This window comes from Plectrocnemia conspersa, unplaced genomic scaffold (assembly GCF_051122295.1).
Source record: "Plectrocnemia conspersa isolate PC_06_02 unplaced genomic scaffold, ASM5112229v1 ptg000014l, whole genome shotgun sequence".
NCBI classification, from domain to species: Eukaryota; Metazoa; Arthropoda; class Insecta; order Trichoptera; family Polycentropodidae; genus Plectrocnemia; species Plectrocnemia conspersa.
In genome coordinates this window covers 520,145-540,635 of record NW_028277178.1, presented here as the reverse complement: position 1 = coordinate 540,635, position 20,491 = coordinate 520,145, and the positions used below count along the sequence as shown (strand labels likewise).

Below are 20,491 nucleotides of genomic sequence, written 5' to 3'. Positions count from 1 at the left end.
TTTAATTGTTTTTAAATAATTATAAATTAAGCATATAATAGGATGCTTTATTAATTTAATAACGTATTAAAAATTAAATATATTTTTATGTATAAAAAATATAAAAATAATTCGATTTATTTAAATTATGAGCTACTTTTATAAGTTTTTTTATTAAAATTTGCTTACAAATATTAGAATATATGACATATTAAATCATATTATAGAATCTCATTAAAATTTATTTACGTATGTAATAAATATGTAAAGCTTTCGATTAATTTATAAATATAATGTTCTGATTTTACAATTTATTTAAAAATATGAGTATATATGGCTGATAAAGGCATATATTAAAACTTATTATAGAATTCTTTTAAATATAATTACTTATTATAAATTAAATATATTATTTTTATTTAATTAATATATAAGACTATCGATTAATTTATATTATTAAATTAAATTTTGAGCTATTTTTACAATTTTTCCATTGAAATTCCTTTAAAAATAAAAATATATATTATTGAAAGTAAAGACATAAAATAATCATACTATTTAAAGTTTATTATAAATAAAGTATTTATAGAAAACATTTGTATAATTTGTTTGCTTGAAATCCCAAAAGTTTTTGATGATTTTTATATGCCAAAAGTAAGGACACATTTAAAAGTTAAAACATTTAAAAGGAAAAATTGTATGTATACTTTTTTAAAATTTTTATAGATATGAATGAATAATTAAAATCCTTAAAGATTGATTAAACTATCAAATTAGTTTTAAAAAGTTCACTATTTAGATATTATATAAATTTAAAAAAATATTTTTATGGTAGGAAATATTTTTTTCAATTTATTATAAGATCAAATATATTGTATACTATTTCTTTACAAAAATAAAATAAATTTAGTTATATAATGTATATGCTTTAAATAAATACAATAATATAAATAATTATATAAAAAAAAGTACTATTAAATATTTTTATACGGAAAAATTAAAACAATGAAACTAATACTAGACTTTAAATGTATTATAATTTATCATAATAAAATATAAGCAATAAAAAAATTGAAGAGTTAAAAATTGTTAGTATTAATTTTAACTAATTATCAGTAGCTTAAATAAAGAGACAATTTTAAACAGTTCGTGATTATATTTAACGATTAGTAATTCTGTAGTAAGAATTTTAATAAATAGATAATCACATGTATTATTTTATATCCATGAGTTTTACAATATTTTAAAAGTGGTTGATTGTATTCAAATAATTTTTATTTTGACCTTAATTTTGGCCGAATGATCGTTGAGATATCACAAAAATGATTTGACTATTAGTTCTTGGTGAATATTAATAATTTAAATATTGCAAAAAAAAATCATTTACTTTAAAGTAAATTAAACAATATAATTTATTTTTCAATAGGATCATAGAATTCAAAAAAAAATACGCATTACAATATGTAATATGAGATATCTTGAGGGTGAACAATAAAATAATAACACCCATCAGAATCTATAGCTAAAATAATCTGAATAAAATAAAGTAAAGTAAAGTTTATTTATAACATATAAATGCATATAAATAAAATGAAATGCATAAAAAAAATATTTTATAAGAAAATTGATCTATTAGATCCTTTATAATTACGGTTAAGCATGTAATTTTCCGTATAGAGTTATTTTATCTTTATGAAGAGAAAAGCTGTTATGTATTAAATAATAATTAATTATGTATAATACTACATTATTTTAATTTAAAAAATGGATTCACCAATGAATCGATCCGATTATCGCAAAGCTACTACCAATTTATTTTCGGCAGTAAAAAAATATTTTTCAAATAAAAAAATGTGAAAAGGCAAAGTTTGCGTCTGCGAAATCTGATTTGTTGAAATTTTGCGCGCGCATTCGCATATTTTGTAACGAAACCAGCAAAAAGTTTTCCGGCGGGAACAATATCAATGATGCGCGAACGGGTAATCGTATTTGTCGCCGGGGGCTCCCGAGTCTTTGATTGAATTAGGGGCTCATTTGGGGCCCCGCTGGGGCGCAGCTGTCACCGCCGGCTGACTCACACACGAATTACGACACAATCCCGGCCGGGACCTTCAACTTCTGCCGACAAACACCCACTTTTATGACTAGACACCGAGCCTATTTTGTTTTAAAATGTTTTTCAAATCATGGCAATAATAATATCAAATCACCATCGCAATGGGCACGGAAAACGCACTAAAAAAACATGACTAAAAATGCTTTTACGCACTTATAAATTATAATACTAAAATGTGACTTTGACAATGCTCTGCATCATTTTCTCACTCACGATAGACAAAGTTCTTCGTACTATGTTGCAAAACAGCGAAAGTAAAATATAATTTAGAAATATAATATAGATGAATACAGATAAATCTGTGTATTTACATATTGTATAAAAACTAAAAAGGTGAAAATTTCACTATATACTACTCCTATAATTTATTTGCGTTGTACATAAATATTTTTTCACAAACAAAAATATATCTAGATCTATTTTCCAATGTTTTAGAGATATAATCAAGATTATTTTAGTAACAACTGTCAGTAAGTTCCATTTCATAAAAATCTTATCCACTGTATGTTTAATCAATATTTATAATTTTTATTTTTGATATTCATTTCTTAAGTTTCATTAGAAAATGAGCTTTTTGCAACAATGTAATTATTAATAGTCACTATTCTAAAAAATCACGATCGTTCGACAAATATAAATGTGGCAGTGCCTTAAACATTATTGAACTACTGACTCAATAAATACAGGCACTTAGGCGTTTAGCAAAATATTCATCAATTTAATTATGATAAATTAATAAACATTGTATAACAATAAATTAATTCGCGGCTGAGTTTTGGTTTTAATGTTATAATTATGAATTTATAGTGGAGAAAGTTATTAAATGTTGTTAAATTTGCGTTAAACTCGCTATAAAAAATGTCTGATATTCTCAAAAAAGTCCTTGTTTTTGTTTTTATGTTTAGTGAAAATTAGAAAATTAATTTATTTGTATATATAACTTGTTATACAAAATATTAACAAGTTATATATACAGCGACAATGACAACCTTTATAGCCATCATACATAAAAAATCATATAGGAAAAAAAATGAAAATACCTGGAATATCGATTCAGAGGCGAATATACAACAGTTTAAATATACCGATTGCTGTTTTTTCTTTGGTTGTTTTGGTTATTATATGGTTATGTTTTGATTACCAAAATTGAAGTATTTGACTCATCACTTTATTATTTATCTAGCTGTACTATTTTTACCCTGCAAAGTTATTAAGTTGTCTGTTATTTTTTAATCGAACTAACAAATTTTAGTAAATGACTTGCCTTAGCCGTTCAGTTGCTTGTAATGGATACACATACTACGGTTAAAATAATAATTAAAATAAAACAAATGAAAATAAGATTTATTGATATGTGTTCCTGTTTGAAATTACTGTCCAACAAAAGAAATAAAGTAAGTCAAAATGAAATTCAAATTGAAAAAAATATTTTTGTACCATTTTTTTGCCACGAAAACTGTCATAGTTTTTATCATAACGACATGAAAATTGTTCTAAAAATATCTTTTATAAATCTCTCGATTAAATTTGTCATTGAACCATGTCCGTTTTTTTATCACCATATTATTATGTGTAGCATTTCTTACCTGTATCCTAGCTTCGTTTAGTTTAGTCGTTCTCGCTAATTCTTCTCTACAATAAATATCAGGATAGTGCGACTTGGCGAACGCCGCCTCTAATTCTGCTAATTGTTCCTGAAATTGAAAACGCACATTAGTACTTAGTACTGATTAGCATATGTTTTTACTTGCTTCGTGAATTGTACCTGCGTGAACGTGGTTCGGTGCCTGCGCCTCGCGGGCGTAGGACACGAGGCAGTGGTAGGTGTGTGGGGGGTGTGAGGGGCGTGTGACCCGTGAGGTCCGTGGCCCCCGAGCGCCGGCGACAGCCCACCCGCGCTCGAGCCCAATCCTTGACCAGGCTCGGGTTTCAATTTCTTAAAAGCTCCTTCCGCTGAAACAACCGCAACGTTCAAATTAGTTCTACACATATTGATTGGAAATTATACACTACAACTGCTACAACTACCATATGTATTACAAGAACAAATAAAAATAAAAATAATGTAATAATACGTAACAGATCGGACTAGCTCCTTACAGCTGACATTTAACAGATCAACAAAAATGCTAGCGTATTAAAAAGATGGATGACTATGGATGATTTAATAATTACATAAAATACGTATCATTGTATATAAAAAAAATGCAAAAAATAACACAAGGCTCATAATTAAAATGCGATGGAATAAAGAAAAGAATGATTCCAGAAATCTTTTTTGGATTTTTCAATCATGAGGGATTATTTGATATTTCAGAAGTACTAAATTTTAGATCTTTTTTATCATAAAATACACGAATCACTAATGGATTAAAAGAGTTAAACGCATTCCTTATACTATATTAGAATACTTGACTCACATACTATTGAAATGTAAAGAGAATTTTTATTTTATCTCATATGAAAATAAATGTGACATAGCATTTTCCGATGCTGAAAGTAAAATTGTCAGTAGTAAATTTTTATAAAAAAATTCAGATCAGAAGGGGGGGGGGACAGGTGGGGGCATTTCCCCTCCTTGAATTTGGCCAGAAAATGCATGTCATTCAATTAAATGCTATGAATCTAATGAAATCGAAATATTAAAAAAACCACCACTGACTGGTGAACTTTTGCCCCCCCCCCCATGGAAAAAGCTAAAATAACGACTCCAATTCTTAATCATAAATTTTCGGGTTATCCTTCAAAGTAAATTTAAATAAAAATAGTCTTTAATTTATTTTTTATATATTATAACCATATTTTAATATTATTAAAGTAATTAAACTTTTTTTAAATAATCATATCTTTTGCTCACGATAATTTAAGTACAACATAACAAACGGCAGAGGCCTTCTAGTTAGTTTGCCAATTACAGGGACGGTATTTGAGGGGAGGGGAAGGAGCAGGTGTGGAAATATACCCCCCTTTAATTTTGGCGAAAAATGCATGACATTTAATTGAATACGCTAAATCTTAATGAAATCGAAATATTAAAAGAATCGACTACTGACTGGCAAATTTTGCCCCTCCCCTCGATAAAAGCTAAAATAATGTACCCGATTCTAAATCATAATTTTTCGGATTATCCTTTTAAGTAAATTAAAAAAAAATAGGCTTTAATTTAATTTTTATATAACCAGATTTTAATCTCATTGACGTAATTAAACCTCTTAAAAATAACCAGAACTATTGATAGCGATAATTTAAGTAAAAAAAAATGAGTGGCATAGGCCTTTTAGATAATTCCACAACCAAAGGAACGTTATTTAAGGGGGGGGGGAGGCGACCCTCCCCTTTTATTTTGACAAAAAAAGCATGACATTCAATTAAGTACTATGAATCTTAACGAAATTGAAATATTAAAAAAACGATTATTAATCTTAATGTAATCAAAATATTAAAAGAATCGACTACTGACTGTCGAACTTTTGCCCCTCCTTTTGGAAATAGCTAAAATAATGTCCCCAATTCTAAATCAGAAAATTTCGGGTTATACTTCAAAGAATATAAGAATAGTCCTGAATTAAACTTTTACATTACCAGATTTTAATCTAATTAAAATAATTAAACCCTTTTAAAATAACCAGAACTTTTGCTCGCAACAATTTAAGTAAAAAACAACAAACGGCAGAGACATTTTAACTAATTTGACAACAACAGGAACTCCATTGAATTTGGCCAAAAACGTATGTCATTGAATAAAATAGTATGAATCGAGATCAAAATATTATAAATTTTATCCCTCAAGGAATCTATCTGGTTATCCCTAAAAAAACATTGTTATCCCCAAAAAAAATCTACAAAAATACAGTCCCGAATATATCGCGAAAATATTTTTTTTAAATATGCCATTTCAGTAAAATCATACCGGAATACATTTTCACTGGTAGATATATATTTATATCAGTGACAATATAATTTATCTAGCAGGTGCTAGTAAAATTAAATGATTTCAACTTTTGTAGTAATGTAGTAATATATACATTTACATACTTATTTACAAGCGATGTACAAATGTTATAGTGAAGTTATATTTTCATTGGTGAAGTCCAAATACATTTTCACCAGTAAATATATATTTTTACTAGTAAAAATATAACGTAGCTCATAGGCGCTAGTGAAATTATATGCTGCTCTAAGATATTTATGAAACTCAATTTGAAAGTTGCAAAACGTTATTTTCTGTTCAAACCCATTGATAGAAGATGAGGCAAATCGAGAGTTAATCTCATTAACGTTCCATCTCCAAATTTTAATTTTTTTATTTTTGATTTTCAAATCTTCCTTTGTAGACGTAAGCCCAATGCATTACAAAGGGGCAAATCTGTACTAACAGGGTAAGTTAATCAGACATAATGAATATCTATCAGAATGAAAGTCTGGGATCACTAATTTTAGTGAAAAAATCTTTGGCAAAACTGGTTTCAAGGTCCAATAATACAAAGGATATTTTAATGGTTATTCGATGCGATATTTTTGTGATGATTTATTGCCTTCGAATGTATGCGTGGCTATTGTGCATTTCTAGGTGTGGTGCATATTTTAAATATTTATTAAATATTAAAAGGAATAAACCATGTTCTTCATATTCTAGACGCTTCAATTGATTATTGTATCATTTATAAAATCACTCAATTGAATAAATACATTTATACAACAGCAAAATGAAGTTACGCGTATCAAATAACTGGCGTAACACTATCTAACTTTGAAAAAGGCTTCTGTCCGTGTAACAATTGCGAATCGCTTAATCGCAATTAAAAGTATGCAAGCGGATCGTGATAAATGCAATTTGGATTCGGTGGCAGAGCCCAGACAAAGGAGGCATGATTGCAAAAGATATCACAGAATGGACCGAGAAGAGAGAGAGAGAGAGAGAGAGAGAGAGAGCCGCGATTCACGCCGAGAAATGCAATTACGTCGTTACGGGGGTGGTGGAAAAAAACGTAATTACTTTGTGTCCTTTAAGACACCCTCTCAGCTGTTTCTGCTCTTTTCAAAACGTTTGCGACACACAATTACCCCGGATGAGTCAGCCTTGTCAAAGACCTTTGCTTTTTTTGCACAACGTTGGCAATGTTGAACTTTGAGCTTTCGTAATGGATTGAAAGATAGTTAATCATTTTCTAATAATTCATTTTTTTTAGGATATCGGTTATATAGCATAATTTTGATTTTTTTGCTACAGCAATAAAATAACTTAATGCAGACAGAAAACGGTTGCTCGGGAGTAATTAGAGGAAGTTTTTGTCAGAAGTGAATTCCGAACGGAAGTGTAGATATAAACTTGGTCTAACTGGAGGAGGTTTCCCTACTTAACGATCATATCTACTACTTAGTCTTAACAATTAACGTAGCTAATATTTTAATACTACATACTTGACCTACATTTATATGCGTTTTGTTATCCGTGAACAGATAATCACATATGAAAGTAAAATAATCAACTTAGAATATAACAAGCGCTTTGACTGTTGAATGTTGTCATTTAATTTTATTATTTATTGCTTCTTTTTATGTATTTAAATAATACAATGTATTATTTTCGACCATAGTGACGCATTGGGGTAGCCTAATAAAACACGATGGTTTTAATTTAATTTAAATAAATAAATATGGGCTCGAATTTCATATGGTCTTATGAACTATTGTTTTTTAATTTCTGTCGTGGCTGGGAGATCAGAAATAGTGATTATTATATAATTGTAATTCCGATCGATTATTGCAGATTAAGTTTACCTAGATTTTCCTAATCTCACGGATAAATATCGTGATAATTAATTAAAATCGAAGGTCGTACATAAGAGTTCTAAACCATTTGAATGCGCATATCAGTTAAATTATATTTTCGCTAGTAGAAATATATATCTACTGGTAAAAATGTATTAGAACTTCAGTGAAAAATACACATTCACTGTAATATTTATACATTGCATGTGAATAAATTATGATAAGTATGTAAATGTATATATTACTACATTACTACAAAAATTGAAATCATATAATTTTACTAGCACCTGCCAGATAAATTATATTTTCACTGGTAAAAATACATATCTACTGGAAAAAATGTATTCCGATATAATTTATCTGAAAGGACAAATTTAAAAAAAGTATTTTTGGGATAGATTTTTTTTGAGATACCTGAAAATTTATGACTTTATTAAATAACATGTATTTTCTGAGAAAATTCAAGTGGGGGCAACTGGCTGTCAATATCAAGCGATTCAATGCCGTTGGAGTACCTAAAATCCGGCATCCACCGAGTTATAGACGAGATACCGCCTAAAATGTACGAAAAAGTCATAGAAAGAATCAGCTGCTGCAAAAATATAAAAAGCGGCCATTTTACATAATAATTGAAATATAGCAAACGAATAATAAAAAAATTATCCTTAGATTTTTTTTTTTAAAAAAAGTTTGTAAGCTAAATTTGGATCAACCTTTATTTATTTTATTTATTAAATCTTCCTTTGTAACCTGACAGACGAACACTAACATTTATCACTGTAGTCAAAATTTCTATTACTGTTTGTCACCACTAAACAATGTATTGTACTTATCGAAACGTTCTAGTTAAGAAACCATTGTAATTTTTCTCTCGACAAATAGTTTTATTTATTTATTATTTTTTGTTAAATATAACCTGACAGGCGTAAGCCCAATGCGTTAGAACGGGAAAATCTGTACAGACTGAGTAAGTCAATCAGACATAATGAATACATACAAGTAAGTATTAACCATCAGAAGTCTGGGAATTGGTGATATCTATATTATTAATTATACATTATTATGTGCTATACAATTAATAATTAGTTTTTTTTAATAATAGCGCATTTTTATAGATAAAATTTTGAGTACCGCTGCCGGGGCTCGAACCCGTAACCTCAGAGTTACTAGTCTGAGACGTTTCGGACTACGCTATTCTGTCCTTATGATATATGATATTATTTAGTATCGCTTGATTAAAATAAAACATTCCGTGTAAATTATATTCGCGACGTATATACAATAATAGGGAAAATAATAATAAATATATGACAATTGATTTCACGATTCAGAATTTAATGCTATCAAAAAATATTATCTAAATATTGAGTTGAATTAAAAACAGTAATTTAATTTATTTCAAGAAAATATATACATACGTAAATGTAAAAACAAAACTTTTTAGATTGAGAGCCTTCTATAACAATTTACACGTATAGTTAATACACGTTTAGTCAAAAAATTGTTTCCAAAAACCATCAATGGATTAACAGGTTTTACGACGAATTTTAGTAATTTAACAATTTCAGGTAAAATGGTTAGGGATTACTAAATCTTTTTACCGTAATATATTGATAGAAATAATAAGCTTATGAAATAAAATACTGGAAATTTTATCATTAAATCATTTAAAATGGCTTCAAAAAATACATGCTTTTGGACTTCTAAAGATTAAAAATAATATTATTTGACACATGATTAACTATATTATATTGACAAGACAATATTATACGCAGTCATTAAGACCACGTTGATTTGAAACGGCTAAATAGAAAATGATATTGCAATGGAGTTTGATTTATTAGTAAAGCTACATTGCAACATCAGTATTTTATCCATGAAATAGAATAATTATGAGAAAGATTGAAAATTGTGTAGATAATAAGATAAATATATTTTTGATTAAATACACAAGCAATAATAATGGTATGATTATTGATTTGATTTAAAAATCTTTCTCAATCCTAAAATAATTCCATTCATTTCCCTTTTTACTAATTCATATGTTTTGTTAGCGTGATAATAATTTAAATATATAATAGTAATTTAAATAACAAAATATAATTAAACAATCGTCAAAAACAAAACACGACAGACGAACGAATGAATGAAAAGTACTTGTCCATGACTGAATGGAGCGTGGAAGAGAAGAGCACGTGGCGTCGCGTCAGGTGAGTCGGCGCCGTTTGGCGTCGCGACGCTAATTGTAATTAAGTTGTCCTAACTAAGTGCATTAATAAACGAGTAATGAATTGAATAAGGCTTACGGCTGGCCCTTCGCCCGCAGCCGACACTTTAATTGACCCTTCAACTTTGCCGACCGAAATCGCTCACTTTATACGCAGACACAGTTGTTGTTTGTTTATTATAAACATTGTTAAATCGATTTTGTTGAATTTTCAACGGATTTTACATATTTTCCCGTAAAACAAATGAAAAATATATCTTTTATTAGTATTTAAGAGACCGTTATATCCCACATATACGATTTTTTATTTAAATTTTTATTCTAGAACATTTTAATTTTCTTTTACATATATTTGTATTTTTTACAGCGCAGGACAAGACGGATCAGTTTACCTAACAAACATAGCATAAATCAGGTCAGTTTATTGATATTATTTACTAAAAATTGGTATCAGTAATTTGCCATTTACACTTTTATTAGGATAAAATAAATATTCGCTAAATATGATTTTTTAAATTTCACTTTTATGCTAGATTGATTTTATGTAATATTCCAAGAACAAGGGATACGAAATCAATTTGCAAATTTAAGCTTTTTTTAAAATGAGTATTTGTACAAACATAGGATCGCTATTTTGATAACGATATAGAATAAAATGAAATTTAGCACATCTATGCCTTAATATAAAATAATATATTATATATCAATTATTCATGTTATTTTATTGCAATATATACTTTTTGATTATTATTATCTTCAGTTATGATATAATTTACATGTCTGTTTGATAAAGCAGAAAATATGGTGAGCATCATGCAATTTCTACAGCTTATTACGTCTGAAATTTATAGATTATTAGTACGAGATTATATTATTTATTAATTTTATTTATCCTAGAATTACAAATTAATTTTATTATTTAACTACATATAATATTTGTATTATTTTGTCTTTACAGCACATAATTGGATGTTTCAACTATTACCTTAAAAAATACCAGTTGACCTAGAAATGGCAGCCAAAATGACATGTGCAAATGTCATGTAACTACTGTTTACCGTTTGGGAGGAGTTGTTGTGACAGGCAGACAAACAGATACGTGTATATATATATATATATATATATATATATATATATATATATATATATATATATATATATATATATATACATATATATATATATATATATACACATATATATTTAAAAAAATTATATTTACGTGTTTTGTTCGCGTTTATCTATTTTTGAATGAGTCTCTCTCTATATTTCGCTGGAGATTGTCCCAGCATCCTCAGGAGTTTTCACTTTATTTTTATAGAGTACACTTTTTTTTACATCGCGCAGGTCAGGATTTTTAATTCGTACTTTTTTTTATTGGTTTTAATTTTAAAAACACCTAAATTTGAATGGTATTACCTTCACTGCTCCGCGGATAGAAGCATACTGAAAAATTTTTATTCGATCGTTTGTAGTATTGTTACAAATATTCAATTGTTGAAAACGATATACATTTATATATATATTTTAAAATATAATATTGCGTAAAATATAAACGATTTCATAATAATATCAGTAACGTGCTGTATATTATTTTCAACGATTGAACATTTGTAACAATACTACAAACGGTCAAATAAATTTTTTCAGTGCTCCTATCTATATTTTTAGTGATTTTTCAACTTATTTTATCAATTTGCATTAAAATATTACATACACAATAAGTTAAAAAAAATACATTTTTTACATATAAATCAAAAGTTATACTCTATCTCTTTTAGGTATTTATAATTTAAGCCCAGAATCAAAAATCTTAGTTTAAAATAAAGTCAATATATAAAATATGATTATAATCAGTTATAAAAAATAATTATTAATTGTCTTGATATGTATTTTCAACGCTATTTTTAAAAATAAAATTGCTAAAAATTAGGATAAAAATATAAAAAAATAAATAATATAAACATCAACTATTATGGATGTACAAGAGATGTATCGGTTTTTGAGGATAAAATAACCCCCTTAGTCTTAATCATATTGACATATTTTTTTTCTAAATAGACCATGTACATTTTCTTGGCATTAACAACCATACATTTGTCCTAACAACTGACTTAGTGGCTAACATTTTAATATTACAATATCGCCATGAAACTATTTTTTTTAATAGAACTTGTGAATAACTCGGCTAAGTTCGTTAATCTCGTTTCAAAATGGCAGCTATTTAAACGATTAAAAAATCACTATTCTGTCAAAACATTCATAAGAAAATGTATAGAAATTAGAAACGTTCTATTGTGTATTAGAAAAAAAATTCTTGAGGACACTTTAATCAGATGGCCATTAAAATTTTCTTAGAACTAGTCTCATACATATTTAACTAAATATGTTTGTCACTCAAATCCACCATCTTGTTTTAAAATAGTGGCTATTAAAAAAAGTTAAGAGGTCAAAAATGTTATATAATAGACAATAAAATAAAATATTTGTATACACATTTTCATACATTGAAATTTACAGTATTTTAATTTTAATTTTTAAAATAGCGCTTGTCTTAAAATTGGCTTTTTTATGTTCTTGCAACATACTGTAATTTTTATCGGCTTAATAAAGAACTTGATTTGGATGCACAGTGAAAAGTTTTCGAATATTTTTTGAACGTTCTGATATTTTATTTTTATTTATAAATTATACATTCAGAAATAATTTAACCAAAACGATTGTTTTTATATAAAATTTTTAAATATTGAAAATTTTGGGCCACACTGAAAAACGCACTCTGATTCTTATTTAAAAGATTGTACATATCGTATGTAATTGATTTTTTTGTTTAACTATCTATTACATAAAAAAATACTGTCTGAATTTATATAACACAACACTATTATTCTCACGCATTGTAATGAGAAAATTATATGAGCAAATTTTAAAGTTATTTTTTTATAAAATACATCTGGAATTTAATTATCTATTATAAATAAACAAAATTATAGGTAATTATTATTTATTAATTTAATACTTAAAAATCAAATAAAAACATAATAATTAATGTATTTTTGCAATACTTACTGGTAATTAAATTGTTGCACAGTTTTAACTAGCGTTTGTCGCAATAAAACATTTAAAAAACGAATTTACAAAAATGTACAGAACTATTTATTTTTTTATTTTTTAGAAGATAGATATTAAAATAAATAAATTTAATTGATAGTATGAACCTCATTGATACGATTTCCCAATGAATAATCTAATAATATAAAACCACTTAAAACACAATTAAACATTTTTCAATTCGATTCTTAATCGTCTCGAAAGCAATATCCGGAAAATTGAATTCTCATTTCCGGGAAAGAATCATGATATTATTTTTCACTTAATATTTTTTTCCTGTTTAAAGTCTCTTTAAAAGCGACGGCAAAATATTGCTCTACATGAGGTCACACGTCGATTGGATCAAAGTCGTTTCGGGTTGTCCTTAATTGAGTTTTGAAAAATGTAGGAGGTCTAAACGCGTCCCACGAAAGAGGAAGCGTTTGCAGAAATGTCGATCAAACAGCATAAATGAAGAGGGCGCCTCGTGATTTCTAAATGACGCCATTAAGCTTCGCCGTGGCGTTCCATTACGCCATTTTTTATGCCATGCCATAATAAACCATTCCCTTTCATGAGGTTTCGCCACTCTGGCTACAAAAAAATATTTACAAACTTAAACAAAAAACGATAACTTTTCGAGATTTTTATCTCCGAGTTCGGCCCTGGGGACGCTCCAAAACGCTTTATTGCGACAAAGCTTTAGGTAACCCGATACTTAATTTACCTTTGAAATATCTGCAAACAATCGAGGGGGCTTTTTAGTCGGCAGGTCAAAGCTTTCGAAGCTTTTGAGTTTGTGCGCTTTATCGAATGTCAATGTACGCTAATTATTGTGGGGTATTTGTGTATTTGCATGGCAATTTTAATTCAATTATATGATCAAAGTATAACTTATGGCATATTTTAAAGTTTTATTTATCAACTAAATAAAATTCGAATGAAAAACGATATACCATGTATGAAACATACCGATTCAATAATATATAAAAATAGTGTAATAATATATTACACATACAAACCTATTTGCAATATATATTTAAGTATAAAGTTTTTTACCAGTAGTTTGAAATATTTTTATGACCTATTATTTAAGTAGTGGCCAAAAATAAATATAATATAAAAATATATAAGTGCATAGCAGTCTAAGTTTTTATATAGAAATATATAAAGCTTTTATTTATAAAAATAAGTACAGTAATTTAAGAAGAACATTTAGCTCTAATTAGCGTTTTCATAAAACTTTAGTTTAACACTTGATTCGTACCTCAGTTTAATAATCCAGTATTAGATATAAACATACATATAATATTAAATACTAATTAGATTAAATATTATAGTATAAAAGAGTGTCATCAGTTTAGATTTATAGTACTATTTATTATATCAAGATTAATGTAACCAGATTAACGTTTGATCCGAAAACTTAGGTTTTCAATGAAAAACTTACACTAGTTAGTAGTGATCTTTAGACAACAGCTATATAAAAAGACAACTCATTGAAATTTTGTGACCCTCGATGTGTTATAAGACCATCCAAAAACAATCAGAAATATTTATAAGATATTAAATATTTTTTTTATATTAAAAATATTAATTATAAAAAAACAATTTTATTTACTATACTGACTTTTTGTAGATATATTTTAACTCACAATTCATTATAAAAAAAATTGCTAATGAACTTTAAGCATATAAGGGAACCAAAAATATTTATTAAGACAAGATTCAAACATTAATGTAAAATCTATATATATATATATATATATATATATATATATATATATATATATATATATATATATATATATATATATATATATATATATAGTTCATCAAGTTTGAAACCATATATATTGATTAGATAAGAACTAAATAATAATTACAGGCGAGTTTCGTATATTTAGGAATATTATTATAAAAATTAATGCCCTCTTAATTTGTGTTTTTTTAAAGAATTACCTTTTGAGAAAAATGTTAAATCGAATGTTTCTTTTTATGAGAAATTTGTTGATTTCTAGAAATTTTTTAAAGAACCTTTTTTGGTAAAATTTATATGTGTACGAATATTTTTAAATGTATCACAAACACTGATTTTTAGAAATTGCCTCATAAAAAGGATGGGACCGTGCCAGGTCCTCGAAAATATTAATTCTTTTTAGGAAGCTTTTAATAGGTCGAAATTATTTAAATGGTAGATCATTGTTTGTGATTTTATCAACTATTAAAATCGACCATATCTTAGCTTTGTATTGCTTTACATTAATAATTAGATAAGAATAAACCGCTTCATGTGGGAATCAACAGATTGCTTAAATGTATGGGGGTTTATTACATATTTTATTTCACTGAAAATTTCCTAACAAACAAAGAATAAGGATGTTTTCACTTTTAAAAAGTTATTTTTAGAATAATGTATGATAATTTACTTACTAATATTTCAATGAATTATTGTATAAAAGTTCTTTTATGTTTTATTTACTAGGAATAATATAATTTACATGCTTAAATATTGGTAAAAATTAAGACTTTTATTTTTCGAGAAATGAAAAACATTGCTAAATGAAAATGCCTAGTGATAATATATTTGTATCGATTTTTCAACTAAATTTGTGTTAATTTGCAGTGAAATATTATATAAAGTTAAAGCTAGTTTTATATTTTTATATACGTACATATATAAAAAGTATTATGATTATGGTCATATATTATAGTTATGATAATATATTATACAAGATTTTTGGCTCTGGGCTAAAATTATGAATATTCTAAATGGTAGAGTTTAACTTTTGATACATATAAATCAAAAGTTTAGCTCTACCTATTTTGAATATTCATAATTTTATCTCAGAGCCAATAATCTTATATAATATACATATGATCATAATTAGTCATAAAAAAAGAATAAGCATATTAAAGTGTATTTACGAATTAAATTTTAAAATAATACAAAATTGGCATTAAAATAACATATCATTTCTATCAAAACAATTACAATTTTTATGCTTTTTTATAGTATATTCAAAGTTTGAGAAATATTTAAAATATGAAATGTATCTTTGTTTTCTACATATAAATAATATAAAAAATATGTTTTAAATCAGTTTAATAACAGTTTATGAACATTTTTATATGATATAAAAAAGTATAAATATAAATTCGTGGCACGGCGACGGCGCCGGCACGATTTTATCGCTTTTGATGTGAATTTTTACTTCTGAGATCTGATAATTGTTTTTGCGCTCTCATATTGACCAACATTTGATTTTAAAATATTTTATCCAATCCTCATCTATTAGTCAGGAGTGTAAAATCCATATCAAACGTAATGAATAGTCATAGTGGGAACGTCTGGTTTTAAATTCTAGACGAGTTTAGGAAAATTTATCGTCCACAATTCACCGCTAGCAATTAATCACTAGCAGTTTACCGCCGCGTCAATTGACCGCAATAACTATTTATAGCATACAAATAATACCGTCTAAAAGCAATCATCATTTACAGATTGACAGTGTGGCTTAAAATCAATACATATTTTAAGATTATATGCTGTTCTAAAGTGTCAATGGAACTCAATTTGACAGTTGCAAAACGCCAAAATCTGCTGTTCAAACCCAAACATAACCTAAACAAATTAATATAACGGAAGCTCAAAAACTATAATTAGTTTTATAGCTTTCATTGGGTTAGGTTTTGGTTTGAACAGCAAATGTACGTTTTGAAATGTTACAGTGAAGTTATATTTTGAATAGTGGAAATATATTAGTAACTATAAATAATGTATTTATAATTTTATTGGACAATATCAGTGAAACTGTATTTATTCATTATGCGGCAGGTAAAAATAATATCTATAAAAAAAACTTAACTTTTATTTAAAATGACCAATAACAATGTATAAATTATGTGTATTGCCTGGCTATAAAATATAATTTGTAGGTTATAAATTGTTAATGCTAAAACAGCTAGCGATTAATTGCTGGCGGTGAATTGCAAACGATACGATACGTAAAATAATAATTATTAAAGTAAAATAAATTAATCAAATATTATAATAAATATAACTAATTAAAAATAAAGAATATCTATTGTATAAATTGTTGCATTTTGTAAAATTCGACAATATGTTACAAGCAGATATTTAATATTATCAATTTAATTATTAAGTTTTTTTATTATGTTTAAAACATATTGGTATATATTTTTATTAAATTTAAATATAAATTATAATATTTGTTTAATTATAAGTATATAAAATGTAAAGCAAAAAAATATTTGATAATATTACTTACATAATAAATAATGGGTCACTTCAAAAATATTGCTTTTGACTGATTTTTAAATATAAAAAAATATTTTAAGTATTATAAATTTAAATTTTTAATTATTACATGCATTTTTTTAATTATTAAAAAGCACTGATAAGTTTATTATTAACTAGCTTTTTATTTAACATTTAATTTTATTTATCTTAAACAAATTAATAGGTTTAAAAATAAATAAAATAGCATATAATAATAATAATAATAATAATTGACTAAATTATTTATCTTTGCTCTTAAAATATATTATTACATGTTACTAAAATGTAAATTTATACAATTTTTGTCGCAAATTTAGGGGGGAATTGAATAAGAATCACTTCTCGAATTCCCGTCACCTCACAATCTGTCACTACATGTGTTGTACATAGTTCATTTGTAAAATAATTATTGCCGTGTCCCATTCAAGTGTATTGCTCTCGGATTGCACTTGTTAAGAGGAGAGTGCCGCGGACTCTCAAACTTTTATTTTAAGCAATTAAATTTAGCAAACAATTTTTATGTTTATTACTAAAATATTATTAAATCCATCTTATTTATTCTAAAATAGCAAACTAGTGATATTTAACAATGCATTTAAAAAAATATTTATTCTATATTTCCATGATAATGTGATTAATTAGAAATTTATTATAATATTTCTCAAAATATCTATCAAGATCGCGCCACGCATCCAGCTCCCGTATTTTTTTATGATAATGATTTTGCGTTAATAATATATATTTTGTTCACGATTAGTTTGAGAAGCGCTGCATCCTTTGGCCAGGAGCAACGCTAAATCCCCCGAGTGCTGCGCACTTGTCACGATTAAAGTCCCATTAGTCATTGTACGACATATGGGCCGAGCGGGGAGTCCGCTCCGGCACCCTCATCCCCCAAAGCCGTTTAAATACAATAATCATCCGCAAATAACGACATACTCCATTTGTTTTATTGTTGCTATATTTGACGCACAATGAATGAAAGCCACCCGTCGGCGAACACCCGTCGAGTAAGCCGCCGGTGTCAAAATCACATTTATCCAACACGTACTTGGATATTCGAGAATAACACTAACTGTAAATAAATCTGTCCAATAATTTTTTTTGATGACATAATGTTTATGGATAAAAAAATAAAAAATTATAAAAAATGCATCGAAAGTAAATAAATAATGCATCCGACGGCATTGAAAAGAATAACCATTATTAGTCTTAGAAAAATTCTTTAAACACCTAATTAAATATAATTAGTGGCTGTTGTAAGATGCACTCAAAATAATTGAAATGAAAATATCGTAAAAAATAAAATATACTACTATAATAATAATAATACTAATATATTTTAACCAAAAAGATTATTTCCTATTTTAAATATCAAATAAAGTCTATATATATTTGATATCAGAGTTTATTATAATTAATTACTAATGTGCAATTGTAAATGATATTGTCAAAATTATTTTGACAATATCATTTACAATTAATTATTTTGTCTAAATAAGTCTTAAAGCACCGAATTATAGAGATTTATATACAATTTTTTTATTTTACTTATTTTAATATATACATAAGTTTAACATAAAGCTTAAAATTTAGCATTAATTAAAATAAAATAAATAAAATTTGTATAATTCATTATAATGAATTGTAAAAATGCAATTATAAATCATTTGAAATTATTTTGTCAAAGCATATATTTTTAAAAAAAAAATCAACTTTATCTAAAATAGACATATTACAATAAAACTAAATTTTAATATTTAGACGACATAAAAAACTAAAATCACGCGTAATTTTATTTCTCTTTTAATACATTTTTTGCAATGTAATAAAAAAATTAAATGTATATACGAATTTTACGTTACCGTAAAAAAGTTTTTTTTTTTGACCTGCAATTTGGCATTTAAAGAAATTTGAAGTATTTTAAAGATAAAAATGATGATTAGATAATAATCAATGTCAGGCATTTTGTTTCGTACATTTAGAAATATTATTATTAAATATTTTTGTATAATAAAAATTTAATGATGTAGTATAACTTTTATTAAACTATTATCAAAAAGTATGATAATATTATATGCATTTTTTTTAATGTTAGACTTTACTTATTATAAATATACACAATGCCAGATTAAAGCCCAAAACTCTGTTTTAAAAAAAGTTGTCATGTATTTTGCTCATAGTTTATGATGATCAGTTATAAAAATGGAATTTTAAAACATACTAAAATATTTTATTAAATTTATTTTAAAAATTATATTTTTTTCTGAAATTTACACATATTAGGTGTATTCTGAAAAGGGTTTAATTATTCAAGTGCTTAATATTAATTTTTCTGTTTTCTTGTTTTTTTTTTATATATGCGTTGCGCCGTTTTATTTTGCGCTATTTTGTCTGCGCTTTTTTGTCGACCGTTTTTAGTCCTGTATTCTTTTGTTACGGTACCATTAAATCATGATAGATTTAATTTAAACTAATTTAAAAAAACGTAATCTTGCATGGAAAACTACTTTTATCTTATACATGCATAAAAAAAATCATTTCTTATCTTTGTGGCAAAAAGTTTTTTTATATTTTTTTGTAAAAACTATAATAAATAAAAGCAACACAATTTAAAAAAATGTCTAGTACATGAAAATACATCGATAACCAACGAATTATCGATTATATATTATAAAATAAATATCGATTATTTTAACTTGAAACTTAGATTTAATTAAAGTCAATGTACAGTATGTTCCATAGCTAATTCTATTTATATATTATTTTAAATTTTTTGTTTAAGCATGTATTGAAAAATGAATTATGGCGATTTTTATACCCAAAATATTATTAATCTTATTTTAGATACCTATAACTCTAAATTAAAGCTTAAAACTTAACTTTGAATGAAAACAATATATATTATGTCTCGTAGTCTACCACAATAAATTATAACAAATCATTGATAATTAAATTAAAATGATTTTGTGAAAGGGTTGAAAAACCGAATTCTTACCGCTTA

The 20,491-nt window shown here is 26.1% G+C and overlaps 1 protein-coding gene across 2 annotated transcripts in view; it reads right to left on the bottom strand.

The window, feature by feature from the left end:
• The window catches only part of LOC148225905 (homeobox protein unc-42), a 42,917-nt gene that overhangs the window by 15,040 nt on the left and 7,386 nt on the right, over nucleotides 1–20,491 (bottom strand). For both annotated transcript variants that reach the window (XM_088203590.1, XM_088203591.1), the window contains exons 2-3: nucleotides 3,861–4,048; nucleotides 3,682–3,789 (exon numbers count right to left, since the gene is read on the bottom strand). In XM_088203590.1, the coding sequence (XP_088059716.1) occupies nucleotides 3,682–3,789; nucleotides 3,861–4,048 (296 nt within the window). The remainder of the gene's footprint in view (nucleotides 1–3,681; nucleotides 3,790–3,860; nucleotides 4,049–20,491) is intronic.